At 44.5% G+C, this 20,400-nt stretch overlaps 1 protein-coding gene across 1 annotated transcript; it reads right to left on the reverse strand.

The window, feature by feature from the left end:
- Nucleotides 1-5,155: 5,155 nt before the first annotated feature.
- Nucleotides 5,156-17,595, reverse strand: LOC137503254 (mitochondrial import inner membrane translocase subunit Tim22). Its single transcript, XM_068230795.1, has 5 exons — nucleotides 17,331-17,595; nucleotides 16,942-17,129; nucleotides 13,750-13,822; nucleotides 5,555-5,640; nucleotides 5,156-5,449 (listed from the first exon to the last, which is right to left on the reverse strand). Exons 1-4 carry the CDS (start codon nucleotides 17,542-17,544, stop codon nucleotides 5,555-5,557), a joined length of 561 nt encoding a protein of 186 aa, XP_068086896.1. The 5' UTR covers nucleotides 17,545-17,595; the 3' UTR covers nucleotides 5,156-5,449.
- Nucleotides 17,596-20,400: the final 2,805 nt, after the last annotated feature.

The raw sequence follows: 20,400 nt of genomic DNA on the forward strand, positions 1-20,400 counted from the left end.
AAGAATTGGTGTATAATAGGACTTGTACAATGCCATTTTTGTTTTCATGGGTATTTGCTCATCCCACAGCAGGTATCTTACCTTGTGGTAAAATTGTGTTGCCTTATTGATTCGATTGTTCACCTCGTTTTGCTAGGTTGTCATTTGATAGAATGCTACCCAAGTATTTGAAAACTGGAACGCTGTCCAGTTGGGCTTCATTTAACATGACTATTGGTTCTGCTCCTTCCCCATACACTTTCATCACCACCGTCTTGGTCTTGCTGATGTTTAAACCATATTTCTTCAACTCCTCATTCCAGCTTTGCATTCTCTCTCCCAATTCCTCTTCTGAGTCACTCCAGATCGCAACATCATCTGCAAATGTGAAGGCTTTGATATCTCCATGTTTTTTCCTTTTAATAGATTTCATTACTACATCCATCACAATAATAAACAGAAGAGGTGACAATGAGCTGCCCTGCTGCACTCCTCTCTTTGTTTCAAACCAGTCCAACAAACCACATCCTACTTGAATACAACTTCTATTCCCACTATACAACATTTTCACTTTTGTCTATGAGGCTGTCTCGCACTTGAAGTTCTTTCATACATTGCCAAATTCTTTCCCTTGGTACACTGTCGTATGCTTTCTCAATGTCCAGAAATATTAGAAATAAAGGCTTGTTCTCCCAGTATTTTTCCATTAGCATCCTATTTGCAAATATAAGGCCTGTAGTTGACCTTCCTGGTCTGAAACCATACTGCTCTTCTTCCAAAATTGGTTCAACAATATCTCTCATTCTGATCTCTATTATTTTTTTCCAATATTTTCAGGACATAAGACAGTAGTGCGATACCATGATAATTAGTACATTTTCGTCGGCTTCCTTTCTTGAACAGAGGTACAATGATGCCCATCTTCCAGTCCTCGGGAATAGTATTTACCTGCCATATCTTGTTAAGCAGTCTGTAGAGCCAATGGATTCCTGGAATTCACACTGCTTTCAGCATATCTGGATTTAGTTCATCTATGCCCATTGCCTTTCCTTTCTTCACGCTCTTGAGCGCATTTTCAACCTCAAGCCATGTACACTGACTGACAGAGCAAATGCAACACCAAGAAGGAGTGGTCAGAACTTTATACCAATTGCAGGGTAGACTGATGTCACTGAGGTATGCTCATGATGTGAAATGTGCTGCGCACGTAGCGAACGATAAATGGGACACGGCGTTGGCGAATGGCCCACTTCGTACCGTGATTTCTCAGCCGACAGTCATTGTAGAACGTGTTGTCGTGTGCCACAGGACACGTGTATAGCTAAGAATGCCAGGCCGCCGTCAACGGAGGCATTTCCAGCAGACAGACGACTTTACGAGAGGTATGGTGATCGGGCTGAGAAGGGCAGGTTGGTCGCTTCGTCAAATCGCAGCCGATACCCATAGGGATGTGTGCACGGTGCAGCGCCTGTGGCGAAGATGGTTGGCGCAGGGACATGTGGCACGTGCGAGGGGTCCAGGCGCAGCCCAAGTGCATCAGCACGCGAGGATCGGCGCATCCGCCGCCAAGCGGTGGCAGCCCCGCACACCACGTCAACCGCCATTCTTCAGCATGTGCAAGACACCTTGGCTGTTCCAATATCGACCAGAACAATTTCGCGTCGATTGGTTGAAGGAGGCCTGCACTCCCGGCGTCCGCTCAGAAGACTACCATTGACTCCACAGCATAGACGTGCACGCGTGGCATGGTGCCGGGCTAGAGCGACTTGGATGAGGGAATGGCGGAACGTCGTGTTCTCCGATGAGTCACGCTTCTGTTCTGTCAGTGATAGTCACCGCAGACGAGTGTGGCGTCGGCGTGGAGAAAGGTCAAATCCGGCAGTAACTGTGGAGCGCCCTACCGCTAGACAACGCGGCATCATGGTTTGGGGCGCTATTGCGTATGATTCCACGTCACCTCTAGTGCGTATTCAAGGCATGTTAAAAGCCCACCGCTGCGTGCAGCATGTGCTGCGGCCGGTGGCACTCCCGTACCTTCAGGGGCTGCCCAATGCTCTGTTTCAGCATGATAATGCCCGCCCACACACTACTCGCATCTCCCAACAGGCTCTACGAGATGTACAGATGCTTCCGTGGCCAGTGTACTCTCCGGATCTCTCACCAATCCAACACATGTGGGATCTCATTGGACGCCGTTTGCAAACTCTGCCCCAGCCTCGTACGGACGACCAACTGTGGCAAATGGTTGACAGAGAATGGAGAACCATCCCTCAGGACACCATCCGCACTCTTATTGACTCTGTACCTCGACGTGTTTCTGCGTGCATCGTCGCTCGCGGTGGTCCTACATCCTACTGAGTCGATGCCGTGCGCATTGTGTAACCTGCATATCGGTTTGAAATAAACATCAATTATTCATCCGTGCCGTCTCTGTTTTTTCCCCAACTTTCATCCCTTTCGAACCACTCCTCCTTGGTGTTGCATTGTCACTGTCAGTCAGTGTAATTGGTGGTTCAGTTGTGGTTCCTCGACTTGGCTCTCCTCTATCCGTTATGTTTTCTGTATCTCGATTCAGCAGCTTTTCAAAATAGATCTTGAGTTCTTGTTTAATCTCTCCCTCTTCTTGTGCCAGAGTTCTATCATCACGTTCTATTGCTTTTATGGTCCGGCTCCATGGCTAAATGGTTAGCATGCTGGCCTTTGGTCACAGGGGTCCTCCCCCTGTGGGTGGGGGCGGTAGAATAACACCCACGGTATCCCCTGCCTGTCGTAAGAGGTGACTAAAAGGGGCCCCAGGGGCTCTGAATTTTGGAGCGTGGGTTGGCGACCACGGGGCCCTTAGCTGAGTCCTGGCATTGCTTCCACTTACTTGTGCCAGGCTCCTCACTTGGTCAACACTTGTTCTTTTCCGACCCCGACAGTATTAGGTTTGCGAGGGCTAGGGAGTCTTTCATTTCCACACCCTTCGTGGCCCTTGACTTCCTTTGGCCAATATCTTCATTTTTTGAAGTGTCGGATTCCTTCCATTTTTCCCTCTGATTAGTGTTATATAGAGGATGGTTGCCTAGTTGTACTTCCTCTTAAAACAGTAATCACCACCACCATCACAGGGGTCCCGGGTTCGATTCCCGGCAGGGTCGGGAATTTTAATCATAACTGGTTAATTTCGCTGGCACGGGGGCTGGGTGTATGCGTCGTCTTCATCATCATTTCATCCTCATCACGACGCGCAGGTCGCCTACAGGAGTCAAATCATAAGACCTGCATCTGGCGAGCCAAACTTGTCCTCGAACACTCCCGGCACTAAAAGCCATATGCCATTTTTCCATTGCTTTTATGGTCTCTTGATCCCTTTGGTTGTGTTTCACTACTCTGTGTAGCAATTTCATATTTCCTTTACTTCTCTTCCAGTTTGTCTGGAAACTCATCCCATTTCTTCTCTTTTTCTTCCCTAGGAAGATGTGATGCAAACAAATTTCTTTGCAATTGGAACTGTAGCAGATAAGATTATCATTATAAAATCTCTGAATATTTCCAATGCTTTTTTTTTAATGTCACACCAACATAGACACATCTTAAGGCAATGATGGGATAGAACAGGGCTTAGGAGGTTGCTAAGAATGAGCAGTGTATTTTGCATCTCATAGTTTCCATTCTCCACAGACTTCAAGCAGTAAGGAAAGCCAAAGGCCTTTATACGAGCTCGCCGTGTGGCTTGGATACCACATAAAAATATATGGTCTGGCTGCAGTAAAAATATCGCCAGTGGTCATTAACTCACTACGGTGAGATATTCTTACTCCACTAGGGGTCAGTTAGCCACCTCCTCAACTGTAGTCTTATTAAACTTGAATTCAACACGGTCAAGGCCATTGCTCTCCCTGTATGTCAAGAAACAACTGGGCGTCACTGGTGTAAACTATAGTCAAGTGCATTAAGTTTTAGTGGTTGCAACTTGTCCTGATTTTATTTACATCTTGCAGCTTTCTAGACCACCACAGTTGAGAGCCTACTATACTGTTCAAAAAAGTACTGAAATACAAAGGTAATCCCAAAAATAAGGTCGTCTTCTTTTTATAAATACATAGACCTCTCTATTTCTACACTGGTTTACATCATTTTACAGCTTGAACATTTAGCTGTTTTTCTACATAATCACCATTTCGGTCAATACATTTTTGTAGACGCTGTGACAGTTTTTGTATGCCCATGTCTTACCAGCTCGCCACCATGCTGTTCTGGAAGTTGTGAGCGGCGCTTTGGGAAACCTCAGGAACCAAAGTGCAGAGATCATCCAGGGTGATCCGCCGATCTTCCCGCACGATTTGCTCAACCTTCACGACCGTCTCAACGGAAATTGACGGTCTCCCGCTCCTTTGTTCATTCGTCGTGAATTCAGCCTGACCGGCTGCAAATTCTCTACACCACTTATGAAAATTTTTAACATCTATGCACAACTCACCATACACTTCCGTCAATTGACGATGGATTTCAATCGGTACAGTTACCTTTAGCATTCAAAAAATGGATAACTGCGCACACTTGGTGGTAATATCCAACAGGAGCTCCATTCTCAACGGCTGCCAAGCCAAGACCGAGTGCCTCATCGCAATGTGTGCATGTTTATATGCGAGCGCGGGAAACACTCTTCACAATATTGTGACCAACAGCCACATGAACAGTTCTGTATTTATAAAAAATAGACCTTATTTTTGGGATTACCTTCGTCTATTAGGCTTTATTTAATTACAGTATTACAAATTATTTAACCATAAAGAAGTGACTTACTGTAAGGGTACAGTACGAACGTATTATTATGACTGTGTTGTGGTAAGAAATTTTCGATTGCACCGCCCGCAATGTACCGTGCTTTACAAAACTCCTACTTCAATACAAATTAGCTGCACAGATTTACCTTTATTTAAATGTTCTAATGCACTACATTTCTGCTGGATTTGTGAAATGTTCCATTTCTTTTCCTGGCATTACTTTATTGTTTTGGTAGTGGTTTACGGTTGCAGTAACACATCAAAGGTTTTCGGCGACACAAAGATGGGAAAGGGCTAGGATTGGGACAGTAGTGACCGTTGCCTTAATTAAGGTGCAGCCTGGTGTGAAAATAGGAAACCATGTAATCAAATATTCTTACCAAAGCATCATGTACTTATAAACTGGCATTAGTAATTGTACACAATTTGATAGCATTAACAAAAATAACAGAACTGAACCTGTGAGAAATCTGTATGGAGATTCCTTTTTTTTTCATGAATACAGCTTTTAAATCAAGAGGGCCAGTTTGAAAAGCTGAGCGAGACCAGAAACTGTTTGTATCCGTCCACAGAGACAGGTAGTGATCGTTTGCAGCTCCTTGGAGATTACTGGAACATCAGCCAGTTATAACTGCCTAGCAGGGAACATGATGCCAGAAACAAACGTGGTCAAAGTCTGAGAAGGTTAAGAAAGATACAAACTGGAAAGCAAAGAAATGTTCAGGGTAGTCGTAAGGGAAGATAAAGAAGATAATTTTAATCATTCCTAACTATTTATTTACAACAATATACATACTAAAACATACCTAAAATAAGTGATGCATATAATAATCTATGATAGTAGAAAATGCAGCAAATCCAGCAGCACCCACGATTCCTCCTTTCAAGCCAGCTGTAATGAGAAAGGAAGAAACAGCTCTGAACAAGCATAGTAGAGAAGTGCATACACAAATAAATTAATAATAAATTTGAGCTGACCAGGGGAAATTGGTTAGGAAAGACTTTAAGCAGGGAAGCTAGCACAAGTGGAAGCAAATAAATTAGAACATAATTTCTTTCAAAACAAAAAATAAGAATAACAACCCTGTGTAAAAAAAAAAAAATTTGGACCTAATTTGGTTCTGCATCAGAATTCTATTGCTCCTTGAAATTATCCTAGAATATATTTTAGTATACAGGAGTTAGGTGATTTTTCACCATGATCCTTGCAATAAAATGGAACGGGGCTGTGTGAGGACCATGGAGTAGAATATGTACCATATGACAGACATTGCTGAAATAAAGTATCCACCATTGTGGCAGAAGATTTGCTTGGTTGCCAGATGTCCCATATTTTGAAAGTCTCAAGTACTATCATATTTTAAGAGTATACAGGACTCCCTTTTTTCCCATATTTAAACAACTCACTTCTGCCATGGTTAAAAGGATCTATTTACAGTAACATTTACCGAAAATGCATTTCAGTTCATTATTCTTCATCTAGTGATTTTGCACTATAATCGACATGTGCAGTAGGCAAGCAAAACACCGGCGCCGAGTCCAAGTGCGAGGAGGCATCTAGTTTATGCCAACGCAATAATTAACGACACCGTGCATTCTTTCATTTTCAGATGCTTTTAGCAGAAATTGTTAAAGCTTGCAGTTTGTGTTGTGAGATTAAGAGTTCATCCTAGTGTTGTTATAACGTGCAATTAAGGGAGATTCAGCATAACTGAAAAAAAGGCTAAAAATGAAGAAAAATACAGGTTTTAAACTTCTTATTTTGAAAAAGAAACAGCCAAATACTGTAATGAAGTTTGTGCCAACAGTGTAATTATACAAAGTACAATAAATTATATCTCAGTGTTCTCTCGAGCAAATGTCGTTGTGTCGTGTTGACATGACCTGTCCCTTATTGGCATTTCAAAAACCTGGCAATCCTAGCTGGAACTCACCTAATGACTCTCAGCCACTGTAACTTTGAGACGCACCCAGTAAGCCTTCTGGCACTCGGCACTCACGATTTTGGACTTTCGGAATTCTGACAAGTCACGCTATCCTCTTGAAAGTGTTTTTGATCGCTACATTATGTGAAAGAAGGAAGTTTTTCATACTTCTGCACACCACAATTCTCTGGAATGTCCTTTCCACCGTATACTAGTGGAACTCCAAACGACACCTCACGACATGCGACGACAGCAACACTGTTAGCGTAGCATAGTGATTTTTGTACCTCAAGTATTGCACCACCCAGTGATGTCATACTGAGGTAAGAGAACTGCTACTAGGTACATCCGCCATTCTTCTTTACAATGAGATATAAAACACAGTCGTCGCACGTCTCATCTAGAAATTATTTTGGTTTTTATACTTACATGCCTTTGGAAAGGTTCAACATCTGGCAGAATATTCTAAAAGCACTTATTAATTTTGCCTTAAATAGCAGATTCTTCATAGCTTCTCTAAGGTATTAAAGTTTTTTTTTTGTTTTTTTTTCAGTGTACACTTTCACAGATTTGTCAATGTAATCATAATTGACCAACACAGCATCCATTTTCCAACCATCTTATTGCAGTGAACTTGGAACTTGTAAGGAAATGTGGTGCTTGTTGCTATGTCTATATATTTTGCATGCCAAGCATGTCTATCTTTAAAAAGATTGTGCAGAGATCTGAAAAAATTAAAAGGGTCCCAGTCAATTTTGGAGATCCCAATTTTCATGGCTCAATTCACTGTATGCAAACTGCATATGCCTACATCAAAAAGAAATTTGGACCAAGGGTTTAGCACTTGCAAATGATTTTCAAGTTTTTTAATGAAACTGAGGTTAACGTTCGGCCCATCCATTGAAACTTGCAAAATATTGCCTAAAATTAAGGACAGCCCATGTATAAACCCATCTAAGTGATCCGCAGTTGCCCTGCCTAAAAACACACTTTTCCAATACCGTGTTGCAACTTTTGAAGATTTACATCCCCAAACCTTACATACAAGTCCATTTATCCTCTTTGGACAGATTTGTCTAATGATTCATCAAAACAAACAACGAAGTCAGAGCACTGTTTTAAGTCATTTCGCAAATTTTCTTTAAAATATGGGGCTAATCCATTAGTCTTGCCCATAGTACACTTTTGAGCAATTTTACTGTCTGGGAACATTGTTTTGAATGCTGCAGAGGTTTCATCACAAGAGTTGAGAAACATCTTTCCAGTGACAACCTGGAGAGCCCGTATGGTTTGAGCTGACATAACATCTTTATTCACACTGCAAGTCTTTAAACTCCTTTGACTTGTTCCTGGCACTGCTAATTCCTTTGTAGCTGTGGATATAGTGCTCACTCTTGGCTGCGTACCTTTAAGTAAAGATGGAGTAGAGGTATTCTTTGCAAAGAAAGATACTGCTGACTGGGAAGACTTAGCTTTCATGTATTTTATATGAGCAGGTCCTTTAGCATGAGAAGTTACTGCTTGTTTGCCCATATTGCTAAGTTCGACCGACCGACCGACCGACCGACCGACCAGTTCGGGAAACACACTTTACTGTCTAGCCAAAGTTTCTTGGCTGCGTATCTTCAAGTGGAGATGGAGTAAGAGGTATTCTTTGCAAAGAAAGATATTGTTGACTGGGAAGACTTAGCATTCTTTTATGTGCCAGTAAATCTACCGACACGAGGCTGACGTATTTGAGTACGTTCCAATACCACCAGATTGAGCCAGGATTGAACCTGCCAAGTTGGGGTCAGAAGGCCAGCACCTCAACCGTCAGAGCCACTCAGCCTGGCCCTTTTTTCTTGCCATGTGAGCAGTATGCACCGCGGCCATAGAAAAAAAGTATCTCAGAGGGAGTGTGGCACCGTTCTCATGACAAGATTGACCTGGATTTGCAAAGATACACTGACTGACAGAGCAAATGCAACACCAAGAAGGAGTGGTCAGAACTTTATGCCAATTGCAGGGTAGACTGACGTCACTGAGGTATGCTCATGATGTGAAATGCGCCGCTGTGCTGCGCACGTAGCGAACGATAAATGGGACACGGCGTTGGCGAATGGCCCACTTCGTACCGTGATTTCTCAGCCGACAGTCATTGTAGAACGTGTTGTCGTGTGCCACAGGACACGTGTATAGCTAAGAATGCCAGGCCGCCGTCAACGGAGGCATTTCCAGCAGACAGACGACTTTACGAGGGGTATGGTGATCGGGCTGAGAAGGGCAGGTTGGTCGCTTCGTCAAATCGCAGCCGATACCCATAGGGATGTGTCCACGGTGCAGCGCCTGTGGCGAAGATGGTTGGCGCAGGGACATGTGGCACGTGCGAGGGGTCCAGGCGCAGCCCGAGTGACGTCAGCACGCGAGGATCGGCGCATCCGCCGCCAAGCGGTGGCAGCCCCGCACACCACGTCAACCGCCATTCTTCAGCATGTGCAAGACACCCTGGCTGTTCCAATATCGACCAGAACAATTTCGCGTCGATTGGTTGAAGGAGGCCTGCACTCCCGGCGTCCACTCAGAAGACTACCATTGACTCCACAGCATAGACGTGCACGCCTGGCATGGTGCCGGGCTAGAGCGACTTGGATGAGGGAATGGCGGAACGTCGTGTTCTTCGATGAGTCACGCTTCTGTTCTGTCAGTGATAGTCACCGCAGACGAGTGTGGCGTCGGCATGGAGAAAGGTCAAATCCGGCAGTAACTGTGGAGCGCCCTACCGCTAGACAACGCGGCATCATGGTTTGGGGCGCTATTGCGTATGATTCCACGTCACCTCTAGTGCGTAGTCAAGGCACGTTAAATGCCCACCGCTACGTGCAGCATGTGCTGCGGCCGGTGGCACTCCCGTACCTTCAGGGGCTGCCCAATGCTCTGTTTCAGCAGGATAATGCCCGCCCACACACTGCTCGCATGTCCCAACAGGCTCTACGAGGTGTACAGATGCTTCCGTGGCCAGCGTACTCTCCGGATCTCTCACCAATCGAACACCTGTGGGATCTCATTGGAAGCCGTTTGCAAACTCTGCCCCAGCCTCGTACGGACGACCAACTGTGGCAAATGGTTGACAGAGAATGGAGAACCATCCCTCAGGACACCATCCGCACTCTTATTGACTCTGTACCTCGACGTGTTTCTGCGTGCATCGCCGCTCGCGGTGGTGCTACATCCTACTGAGTCGATGCCGTGCGCATTGTGTAACCTGCATATCGGTTTGAAATAAACATCAATTATTCATCCGTGCCGTCTCTGTTTTTTCCCCAACTTTCATTCCTTTCGAACCACTCCTCCTTGGTGTTGCATTGTCACTGTCAGTCAGTGTACATTACAGGAACTAACAGAGCCTTTTCGTGTGTTTTTATTCTGCTCAGGTTGGTAATGGAAGCTGCAAGTTATGAATTCTGGGAATGATGTCATGGCAACCAATGGCAGTGCTCGTAAATGGTCGACTAATAGACAATGGCGTGTGAAAAGTTTCATTACATTATAAAAGTAAATGTGCCTATTGGGGCAGGAGGGTTGGGTCCCTGGCTGTCATGCTGAACACATCTCTCTTCTATAAGCATTTTAAGCTAAGACTCATATATATTATGTTTAGCTTACTCGCAAAGTTATGTGTACACTAGGTTTCCACCCTTCCACAACACTCCAAAAATACCGGGTGTCCACAATTAAAGTTCAGCGCATTACAGCATGGGCTGTAATGATCATAGTAGTCTGAAATTTCGTAGATATGCTAACTAAGCAATGCGCTCGTGAACTGTGCCACAAAAATTATTAGTTCCACAGTTTTTCTGCAGGCGAAAATATGGTGCTTTAGCAATGGTAGGGGTCACAGAAAAGTACGCAGGAAAGATCAAACACATGATAAAGGTGTTTCTGGGAGGTGCATTAGCATTTATGGTTACAAACACTGTTCATTATGCAACATGCTGCATCTGTAACAAGGCATGGTCGACAATTGCCCACAGCATATCGGGTGACATCAGAGCGACGTCGTCGTATGCTAGCCTTTAGATCAGGCAGAGAGTGAACACGTCCCTGACAGACATCTTTCAAATATCCTCACAACCAAAAGTCACATCGGTTTAGGTCGGGGGGCCTCAAAGGCCACACATCTGGAAAATGCCTAAAGATAATGCAGTCGTTACTGAAGGTTTCTCGAAGCAATTCTTTCAACTTCAAAAAAGGCTTTCACGGCCACAGATCTTATAATCACAGCAATAGAACCAGCTTTTGGGTGGTTAGGCCGTGTGCATTATGCAGAGTTTCGTCCAGACGTGCCATTTGGACTCATCAGCTGGAATGGCACGCCCCTCCAGGACTCTGCTTAGCAGTGGCAGACCAAACTGCGTGGCCCCGCCGAGTTAGCAAATCAAGTTTGCTAACCTGCTAAAGGAGAAATGATTTTCTCCGTTCAAAAAATGCTCCCCCATTGGAGATACAATTTCAAATTTCAGTTTGGTCTGCCACTGCTAAGCAGAGTCCTGGAGGGGCGTGCCATTCCAGCTGATGAGTCCAAATGGCACGTCTGGACGAAACTCTGCATAATGCACACGGCCTAACCACCCAAAAGCTGGTTCTATTGCTGTGATTATAAATTCTTTCAACTGGCGAGCGATATGTGGTGTTTCCCTGTCTTGCATGAAAATAAGTGTGTTGTCACAGTTGCGTTGTTGCAAAGCTGGAATCTCATGTTGCACAAAGAGTTCCCTACATTGTGCAGATGTCACCGTTCACCTAACAGGCCCATGAGGGGTCATTTCCTGAAAGAAAATCGGACCGAGAATGAAGGAGCTTGTAAAACCACACCAAAGTCACGTACGCTGAACGCAATGGTTGCTCCTGCACAACGTTTGGAGAAGTCGAACCCCATATGCAACAGTTCTGTGTATTCACTGCACCCTCCAGAGTAAAATGCGCCTCGTCAGTCCACAGAATATTCTCCAGCCACATGTTGTCCACTTCCACGCGCTCCAGAAACCGAAGGGCAAAGTTACGGCATTGTGCAACAATTTGTGAACAGTATATACCGTAGAAAAATGCGCCGCAAAATCTTGTGAACTGTTGACCGGGGTAGCGACAATTCACGTGACACAGCTCGAGCACTGGTTACAGAATTGGGAGAATGGTCTGCCACAACAACAGCAACTTCATCAACAAGATCCATGGGGATGGGCTGCCGCCCTCTTCCTGGTGCGACACCTAACTCACCTCTTTTTTCAAATTTCTTAATCACTTTCTTCAGCCCATTACTAGTCACTGGACTTCTTCTCTGCTGTTCCTGTCGGTGATATTCCCGCAATGCAGCACTGCTATTGCTGCCAATCTGATAACACAATTTCACTAGTAATGCACGGTCTCTCTTCCCAAAAGGCATTACGTTTCACATGGAAAAGTTCAATTTTCTTACCTTACAACGAAGATTCATTTCACAAAAGAAATCAACATGCGTCACCAAGCAATAACCAAGGAACTGACACAACACAATTCTACCGGAAAAACATTTTGACATCAGAGTTCTGGAATATTGGACGTTCTGACCACTTACAGCGCCATTTTTTCTCCTGGTGGCAAAACTAGGAACGAATAATTATTGTGACATAATTCGTGAGCGCACTGCTTAAGCCCCATTCACAATGCACCTTAAACTTAACATTAACTTAGAAGTTGGCGGCCATGTTATCTAATGGAACCATTAACAATGCGCCGATGTAAACTTAACTGAGAGTCCATAAAATTAAGGGATTGCAAACTCCAAGCTCTTGCGGTTAATTTTACGTTAGGTTTCAGAACCAGCCAATCAGAGCAGACGTAAACATTGTATTTTATGCGCGATATAATGACTTCTTTCGACGAAACACTTGTAATTCTCTTTCAAAATAATCTGTGTGTATAATGGGTAAAAGAATTACAAAGACGCTGTACCGAAAAAGAATACATGGAAATAAACATACTGTAGCAATGAAATCTGACACTCTCACAGCGCTGGCAAACGGACAAGAGATAATCCCCGACATATATAAAACAGTGTCCCTGTATATTTCTTAACATTATGCCAGACTACTAGTTTACGAAAAAAAAAAATTCTAATGGCTTTACGTCACACCGATACAGATAGGTCTTATGGCGACGATGGGATAGGAAAGACCTAGGAGTTGGAAGGAAGCGGCTGTGGCCTTACATCCCCAGCATTTGCCTGGTGTGAAAATGGGAAACCACAGAAAACCATCTTCAGAGCTGCCGACAGTGGGATTTGAACCCACTATCTCCCGGATGCAAGCTCACAGCCAACTCGCACGGTAGTTTACGAAAATGATATCATCCAAACATCTCATCGGAGTGTCATAGCTAGGCACATAGATGTCAGTAAAGGAGACCTTACACTTCTTTTTATTAGGAAAGGGGAATCACATTGTAAGATAGTGTCAAACAGTTCAGATTTCATCCGCATGTACAAAACGAACTGATGAGGGTAATTTCTTACAACAGATTACCGAAATTGCCCTGAGATAACCTTCTTTTATTCAAGTGATGAACCCATTTTCTGCACCATTGTTTAGTTCGCCTTTTCATGACCACAGCTCCCAGGAGCAAAGCAAGATATGTTTGAAGTAATATGAATTCCGCAACCACGTTGTTTGATTCCATCGAGATATTAAAATACAAAACTGCGAGATAGCCTAAAACCCGGCTTCTGTGCTAAATAACATGGTGGTGTTCTGATTGGCTGTTGTGTACTCTTTACGTTCATGTTACGTTCCTCCATTGTGAATACCACAAATTTTACGTTAATTTCACGGTTACGATACGTCGTTAAGTTTACAGTTACATTTGCATTGTGAAAGGGGCCTTAGTTAGCACATCTACAAAATGTCAGACTCCTACAATCATTACAGCCCGTGATGTACCGCACTGAATGCCATAACTTAATTTTTTGCACCCAGTAATTTTAGACACTCTACTTCTTACGTAAGTGGATCTGATACATTCCATTTGATTTTTTCCAGTGGCTGAATTGATGTTCAACTCACCTCTTAATCCTATAAGTCCACCTGTTACTCCTCCCGCGTAAGTGCCATTACGCCAGTCCGTCTTCCCTCGATACTGGTAACAAGGTCAAAAATAACACTTATACATTCAAACAAAAAAAATATATTACAAACACTTCTACCAATTAAAGACCATAAAATACCATAAAATAAAATTATAATTTTACCTTCCGCAGCCCAGCACTCGCTACATTCAGCTGCGCGTGGAACGACTGTCGTTTGTTTACACGCTCGGGGAGGATGTTGTCAAGAGGCAGTCAGCGCTGCCAACCTCTGTACATAGGAACTAATGAGTGGTACTTCGATAGCTGGTGGTGGTGATTATTGTTACATTGGTTAGACCTTTGGTCTGGATTGGTTCTTGTCATGAGGACAGTTAGGATAGGATCTGGACAAGACCATTGGTCTGGACGGTTAAGAGCACCGAAGCAGCCCTAGGCCCCTAGTTTCGTGAGGAAACACGATTGGTCTGGACGGTTAGGATTCTTGCCATGGACAAGACCATTGGTCTGGACGGTTGGAAGCTGCGAAGCGGCCTTAGGCCCCTAGTTTAGCGAAGAAACACAACTGGTTGGGACGGTTAGGATTCTTGCCGTGGACAAGACGATTGGTTGGGACGGTTAGGATTCTTGCTGTGGACAAGACGATTGGTCTGGACGGTTAGGATTCTTGCCGTGAACAAGACCATTGGTCTGGACGTGCGGACGGTTAGGACAGAACCTGGACAAGACCATTTAACATAAGTATTAAATTAAATTTCTGCTGTTGTGTATTTCACATTGTTTCCTTTACATGGTGTTTTTTCTTTGTGCTTTTATTCAGCCGGGTTTGGTAACACAATGTATTTATCAGCATTGATGGCAATGACATCACATTCTGTTCACGTTGACCAATGAGAATGCAAGTAGTTACTTTAGCCATGGCCGATGGCGGGTACTGCTCGTATTAGGTTATAAAAGTAAATGTACTTCTGGAGGCGGGATGAGAGGACGAGCTTGACTGTGCTAGCGAGAACACGTACGTGTCTCTTGCTCCGCTGTCCCTCTCCTCGCCAGGCGCTCTATACTTTTTAAGTATTAGCCAGGCAGTTGTACTTATTAGTACATTTTCGAAAGAGCATTTGTTGGAGCTGAGCATTTTCCAGTGCTCGCTATTTCTCTTTCAGGAGCTTTATTTTCAGGAGGACGAGGATGGAGAGAAGCTAACTGTTCCAGGGAGACCGGCCGACTACGACTGCGGGAGAGCCGTAGCGAAACTACAAGCGGCGCTCATAGCTGCGGATGCCCCCGATCTTCGACACCCGGCACTGTTGGTGTACAACCAGAGGGGGAAGCACACCTACGAGGAGACGATTTACATAATCGATCTCCTTAAAGCGATCGCGGAGTTAATCGGAGAGTCGCTCTTCGAGATCATCAGTGAGGTGATCCCTGGCTGCGCGGTCATCATCCGCCCTAGGGATGCAACCAGTCTCAGGAGCTACGAAGAACTGGCGTCCCAGCAGCACCAAGTGGTCCAACTACCAGGATTCAGGGAGAACCTGGACATCTCAGGCTACCAGGAGGCAGCCACCCAGACGGAGCCAGACCGAGGACGGCGGCAGCGCGCCCCCAGTTGGACCGCTGTATTTTATGACTTACACGCAGACCAACAAGGCCGCCAACCAGGAACCTCGACCGGCAGCCAGGGCGAAGTGGACGTAGACGCAGGCCTACCAGGAAGGGCCTGTTACCCGGGCGCAATCCAGGAAAGGGCCCGGGACGGCGGACGGCTGCACAGCAGTGCAGGACGACGTCCCCTGGTGTTTAGAGGCTGCAGTCCAGGCCCAGCCCGCCAGTGTGACTGTCGAACTGCAGACATCGACGTGCGCCTCACAGGACAGGGAACTCAGTCGAGTGTTAGAACCGACCGCCGCCAGCCAGGAGAAGGAAGAAGACGGCAACGCAGCAGAACCACCCGTTACCCCGGGATCACCAAGGCCGGGAGGAGGGCCACCAAGAAGAGGCCTCTTCCCCTGCCGAGAAGAGATCCCCGGGAAGAAGACGCCGCCCCAGGACCAGGAGGAAGGAAAAGACGCTGGCCCACCAGGAAAGGGCCGCCCAGCCGCAACACAGGACTGCTCCCGCGACAGCAGCCGAGTGAGGAGCCAACCAGGAGAGGACCTCAGCGGGTAGCGGCAATCAGGTGAGATTGAAACGTCCCCCTCAGGAGCTCTTGCAGTGTTTCCGCTGTCTGAGGTGGGGCGACCGGCAGGAGAGGTGTGGGCTCCAAGTGAAGTGCAACCGTTGTGAAGGTGATCACCACTACACGGCCTGCACAACACTTAAGGAGGCGCCGGTGTGCGCCAACTGCGCGGTGGGCCACCCGGTCTCCCATCGCAGTTGCCCAGTCTAGCGGGCCAGAGAGGAAGGAGGCCCGGCGTCATGACCCACCCCCTTCCAGGAGGCCCCCGCCTCGGTGGGCTTTGCCTCATTCTCCGGGATTGGAGACTGGGTACAAGGGACCCCAAGGAAGTGGTGCTGTGCGGCGGGCCCTAGTGGTACTCTACGCATGGCTCCGCAGCCAGCAAGGCCCGTGCTAGTCACGGAAGTGCCCAGACAGACTGATCCCCTGGCAGAAGGAACAGCGAGACGATGGATCATGGCTGGTGCATGATACCTCTTCTCAACTAACACTACCACTGGACTTTTCCACCCCACATCCTAGCATGTGCTATCACAAGACGTCAGGTTTTACATATAGGCTCTTTCTCTTTCTGCCTATGTGGTTCTTCTCTGACCCTTCAATACCACACCTTAATACTATCCAACCAATACAAAATTTTCTGTGGTAGCGAGTCTGACGCGGAAACCGTCAGATACTCCTTGTATCACTTCCCACTCTTCTCCTGCTATCTCTTTCTTCTTAGAAATTAATAGCATGTCAAAGGCCAAGTAGATTGAGTCGATGGTCACGCGGAGGGAGCGGGCTTCGGGCCCGCCGCCCGCCCCCCCCCCCCCCCCGAAAAAAACGGGGGCGGGATGGTCAGTTCCTAGACATCGCAATAAACACATCTCTCCTCTAAAAGGAATTCTAAGTAAGATTTGCATTATTTTCGCTTCGTTATAATGTTAAAAACTCTGAGCTGCGGAAGGAAAAATTATACCAAATGAAATGTATGTACATTAAACTTACTGATTCAATTGTACATTCACATGCTGAGAATAAAGCTCCAATTAATGCAAAATTTTTAGCATAACTTAGAGTTGTTCCCTTCATTTCCAGGAATACCTCTCGTGCAGACTGAGGTTTTGCATCAGGACCAAGTATAGTAGGATTTACACTGGCAGAAAACAAGCCAATTGCTGCCCCAAAGGCATAACCTGAAAAATCAGAACACTTATTCCATTATTCCCTTGAGAACAGTATCGATAATATGATTAACTATCGTACCTATTCATCCTTCAAAAAACGTAATACCTGAACAAAGTCCAAACCTAATGCGAAGTTTGTCGAGGGAAACAATTTCTTAATTAATAATATTTAGGCTCGATATTAGCTGAGGAAACATAACACGTACCTACCGAGAACACAGCTCATGCCAGTTTTAAAAGGACAGCTCTCGAAAAACCTTTCCACCATTTTTTCCTCATTTGTTTTGATATGAACTGGACCCATCACTCTGGGAATAACAATATTTTCCCTATATCTGTAGTTATTGCCCACCAAATAGTTGACAACATGATCCCATTCATCAGGAGTGAAATACACTTGTTTACTCTCCTCTTGGGTATCCATGTTTGAACAACAGAGCAACGAACATATTCTTCTTCTTCCTCACCTTCTCGAATGTTGTTGGGCTTAGTTTTAACTCCGTACCCAATAACCACACCGTTTGGTAATGCACTTGTTTGTGTTGAAAGACTATCCGTAGGTTCTAAGTTGGTAATCATGGGTAGTGCAAGTTTTGGAAGTTGCTTTTCGTGGTTAAGGATGAATCAGAGGCGTAGGCTTAGTTAAGCCTCATTCAAAATGCAAACGTAACGTAACGTAAACTTAAAATTAACGTTAACTCAGGAGTTAGCGGCCATCTTATCTAATGGAACCATTAACAATGCGCCGACGTAAACTTAACTGCGAGTCCGTAAAATTAAGGGATTGCAAACTCCAAGCTCTTACGGTTAATTTTACGTTAACTTTAAGAACCAGCCAATCAGAGCAGAGGTAAACATTGTATTTTGTGCACGATATAATGACTTCTTTCGACGAAACACTTGTAATTCTCTTTCAAAACAATCTTTGGAGAAAGAATTACAAAGACGCTGTACCGAAAAATTATAGATGTAAATAAATATCCTGTAGCAATGAAATCTGACGGTAAATGGCGGGAGACAAGCTCGCAGCACTAGCGAACGGACGAGAGACAATCCCTGTCATAAATAAAACAGTGTCCCTGTATATTTCTTAACATTATACGGACCACTAGTTTACGAAAACCATATCATCCCAACAAATAGATCCAAACATCTCATCGGGGTGTGATAGATGACGACTGTCTAGTGATAGTCCAGTCCTTGCACCAAACGGAAAGGGCGCATGCGCGAACTTTCTCCTCTTCTTCTTTCGGTGACACATCTCCTTTCCCACTCCCAAGGTTACGCGCTAGAAATTTAAGGAGGAAATACCTGTAGTTTTATGTATGCCTATATTGCTAATTAGCATTGCATTTCTTCAAAATGTTTGCTAATTAATCAACTTTCTTATAAGATCGATACGATTTATAATTTTATAAATTATTATAAGTGTATAAAACACTTCAAAATAATAATGCTGTAGTAAGTTTACAAGTTAGGGCGCGTACATTTAGTTCCCCTCTCCTCAAAACCTAAAATAACAACTATTTGGATGCGTAAATATATTTTCCTTCGCGTTCTAGGCCAGTTAGTAGATATGACGAGTGACAGCTAGTCGTTGATTGCTTTTAGCGAGAAGTGGCAATCGTGATTACATAATTTTTAAGAGTTCGGAGTGTGACCGGTAGTAAGAATACACCCAAAGTTTACACAGGCATGTTAAAAAGTGAGTACATTAGATAAAATGTAAGGGAGACGGACAACATCGGTGCAATTTGTGTGACAAACTATTTGCTGACTTCTCAGGTCTTAGACAGCATCAACGAAGGATCCGTCAATTGCTACTTCCTCGTTGGTGATTAAGACATTGAATTGTTGAATTTGTGATTTTATATCACCTACAGATAAAAGCATGGTTCAACATGTCAAAGAGATCCATGATATTCACCTATATTCCGAACAGAAACTGTTTACTTCTTTCACAGATTTTAGGCCCTGAAAAGAAACCGTAGAAAATCAAACGATTTTTCCTTCATAAGGTGCACAGCTGTAAAAATACGCGTAGGTGGAACAAAATTATACATTTACCACTGCCTTCGTTCTGCAAAGAAACCGTAGAAAATCAAACTATTTTTCCTTCATAAGGTGCACAGCTGTAAAAATACGCGCAGGTGGAACAAAATTATACATTTACCACTGCCTTCGTTCCGGGACATATACTTTTCGAAATCTATGGGTAAAAGAAGAGGCGAAAGTTTGGGCATGCGCTCTCTCTGTTTGGTGCAAGGACTGGACTACCACTAGACACTCGTGTGATAGATGGGGGCATAGATGTCGGTAAAGGAGACCTTATATTTCTTTTTTATTAGAAAAGAGGAAGTAAATCGTAAGAAAGGCAAACAGTTCATGTTTCATCCACATGTCCAAAACGAACTGATGAGGGTCATTTCTTACATTAGATTACCGAAATCGCACTGAGGTAACCTTCTTTGATTCAAGGGATGAACCCATTTTCTGCTTATTCGCAGGAGCAAAGCAATAGATGTTTGAAGTAATATGAATTCCGCTACCATGTTGTTTGATTCCATCGAGGTATTGAAATATAAAACTGCGAGATAGTCCAAAACCCGACTTCCGTGCTAAATAACATGGCAGTGTTTTGATTGGCTGCTGTGTACTCTTTACGTTAATGTTACGTTCCTCCATTGTGAACACCACAAATTTTACGTTAATTTTACGGTTACGTTACGTCGTGAAGGTTACGGTTACGTTTGCATTGTGAATGGGGCCTTAGAGCTGGGAACGGTAGGAGAGGAGCGGAGCAGTTGTTTTCGCTCGTCCTCCGGAGACCTCCGGTAGTCCTCCGATTGAATTCACGGGCGGAAAATTCAAATGCTTTAATGTGGGCAATGTTGTAACGGTGATCTTAGGAGGAATTACAATTTAAATTTCATTACTAATTCTACAGATGCATGTGTTCCCCCACGTTTGTCATTCAAATGCTGTAGTCGTTTCAAGATCGCCGCATTATTTGTTACGCTATGAATAACAGATTTTGATTTGCTGACATTCAGTTTGCAATAGGTGCAGTTGGATAGAATACTGTAGATTAAATATTGGCACATATTATACCATTGCAAATGCATTTACAATATTATTAATAGTAAAACAGTTTAAGCAATAATATATTCCAGTGCATGTAAGCATGTATTATATACGATGCTCTTACATTGTGTTCTACGTGTAGCTCATTTGTTACAGAAGAGTACGTCCGGATCCATGACTAAATGGTTACCGTGCT

Source organism: Anabrus simplex, chromosome X (genome assembly GCF_040414725.1).
Source record: "Anabrus simplex isolate iqAnaSimp1 chromosome X, ASM4041472v1, whole genome shotgun sequence".
In the NCBI taxonomy this organism is placed as follows: domain Eukaryota; kingdom Metazoa; phylum Arthropoda; class Insecta; order Orthoptera; family Tettigoniidae; genus Anabrus; species Anabrus simplex.

Coding starts and splice junctions, on each gene's coding strand:
- LOC137503254 (XM_068230795.1), bottom strand. CDS start 17,544: ATGGATACCCAAGAGGAGAGTAAACAAGTGTATTTCACTCCTGATGAA. Junction 17,130..17,330: donor TGGCATGAGCTGTGTTCTCG/GTAGGTACGTGT, acceptor CTGATTTTTCAG/GTTATGCCTTTGGGGCAGCA. Junction 13,823..16,941: donor GTGAATGTACAATTGAATCA/GTAAGTTTAATG, acceptor CCTTGTTACCAG/TATCGAGGGAAGACGGACTG.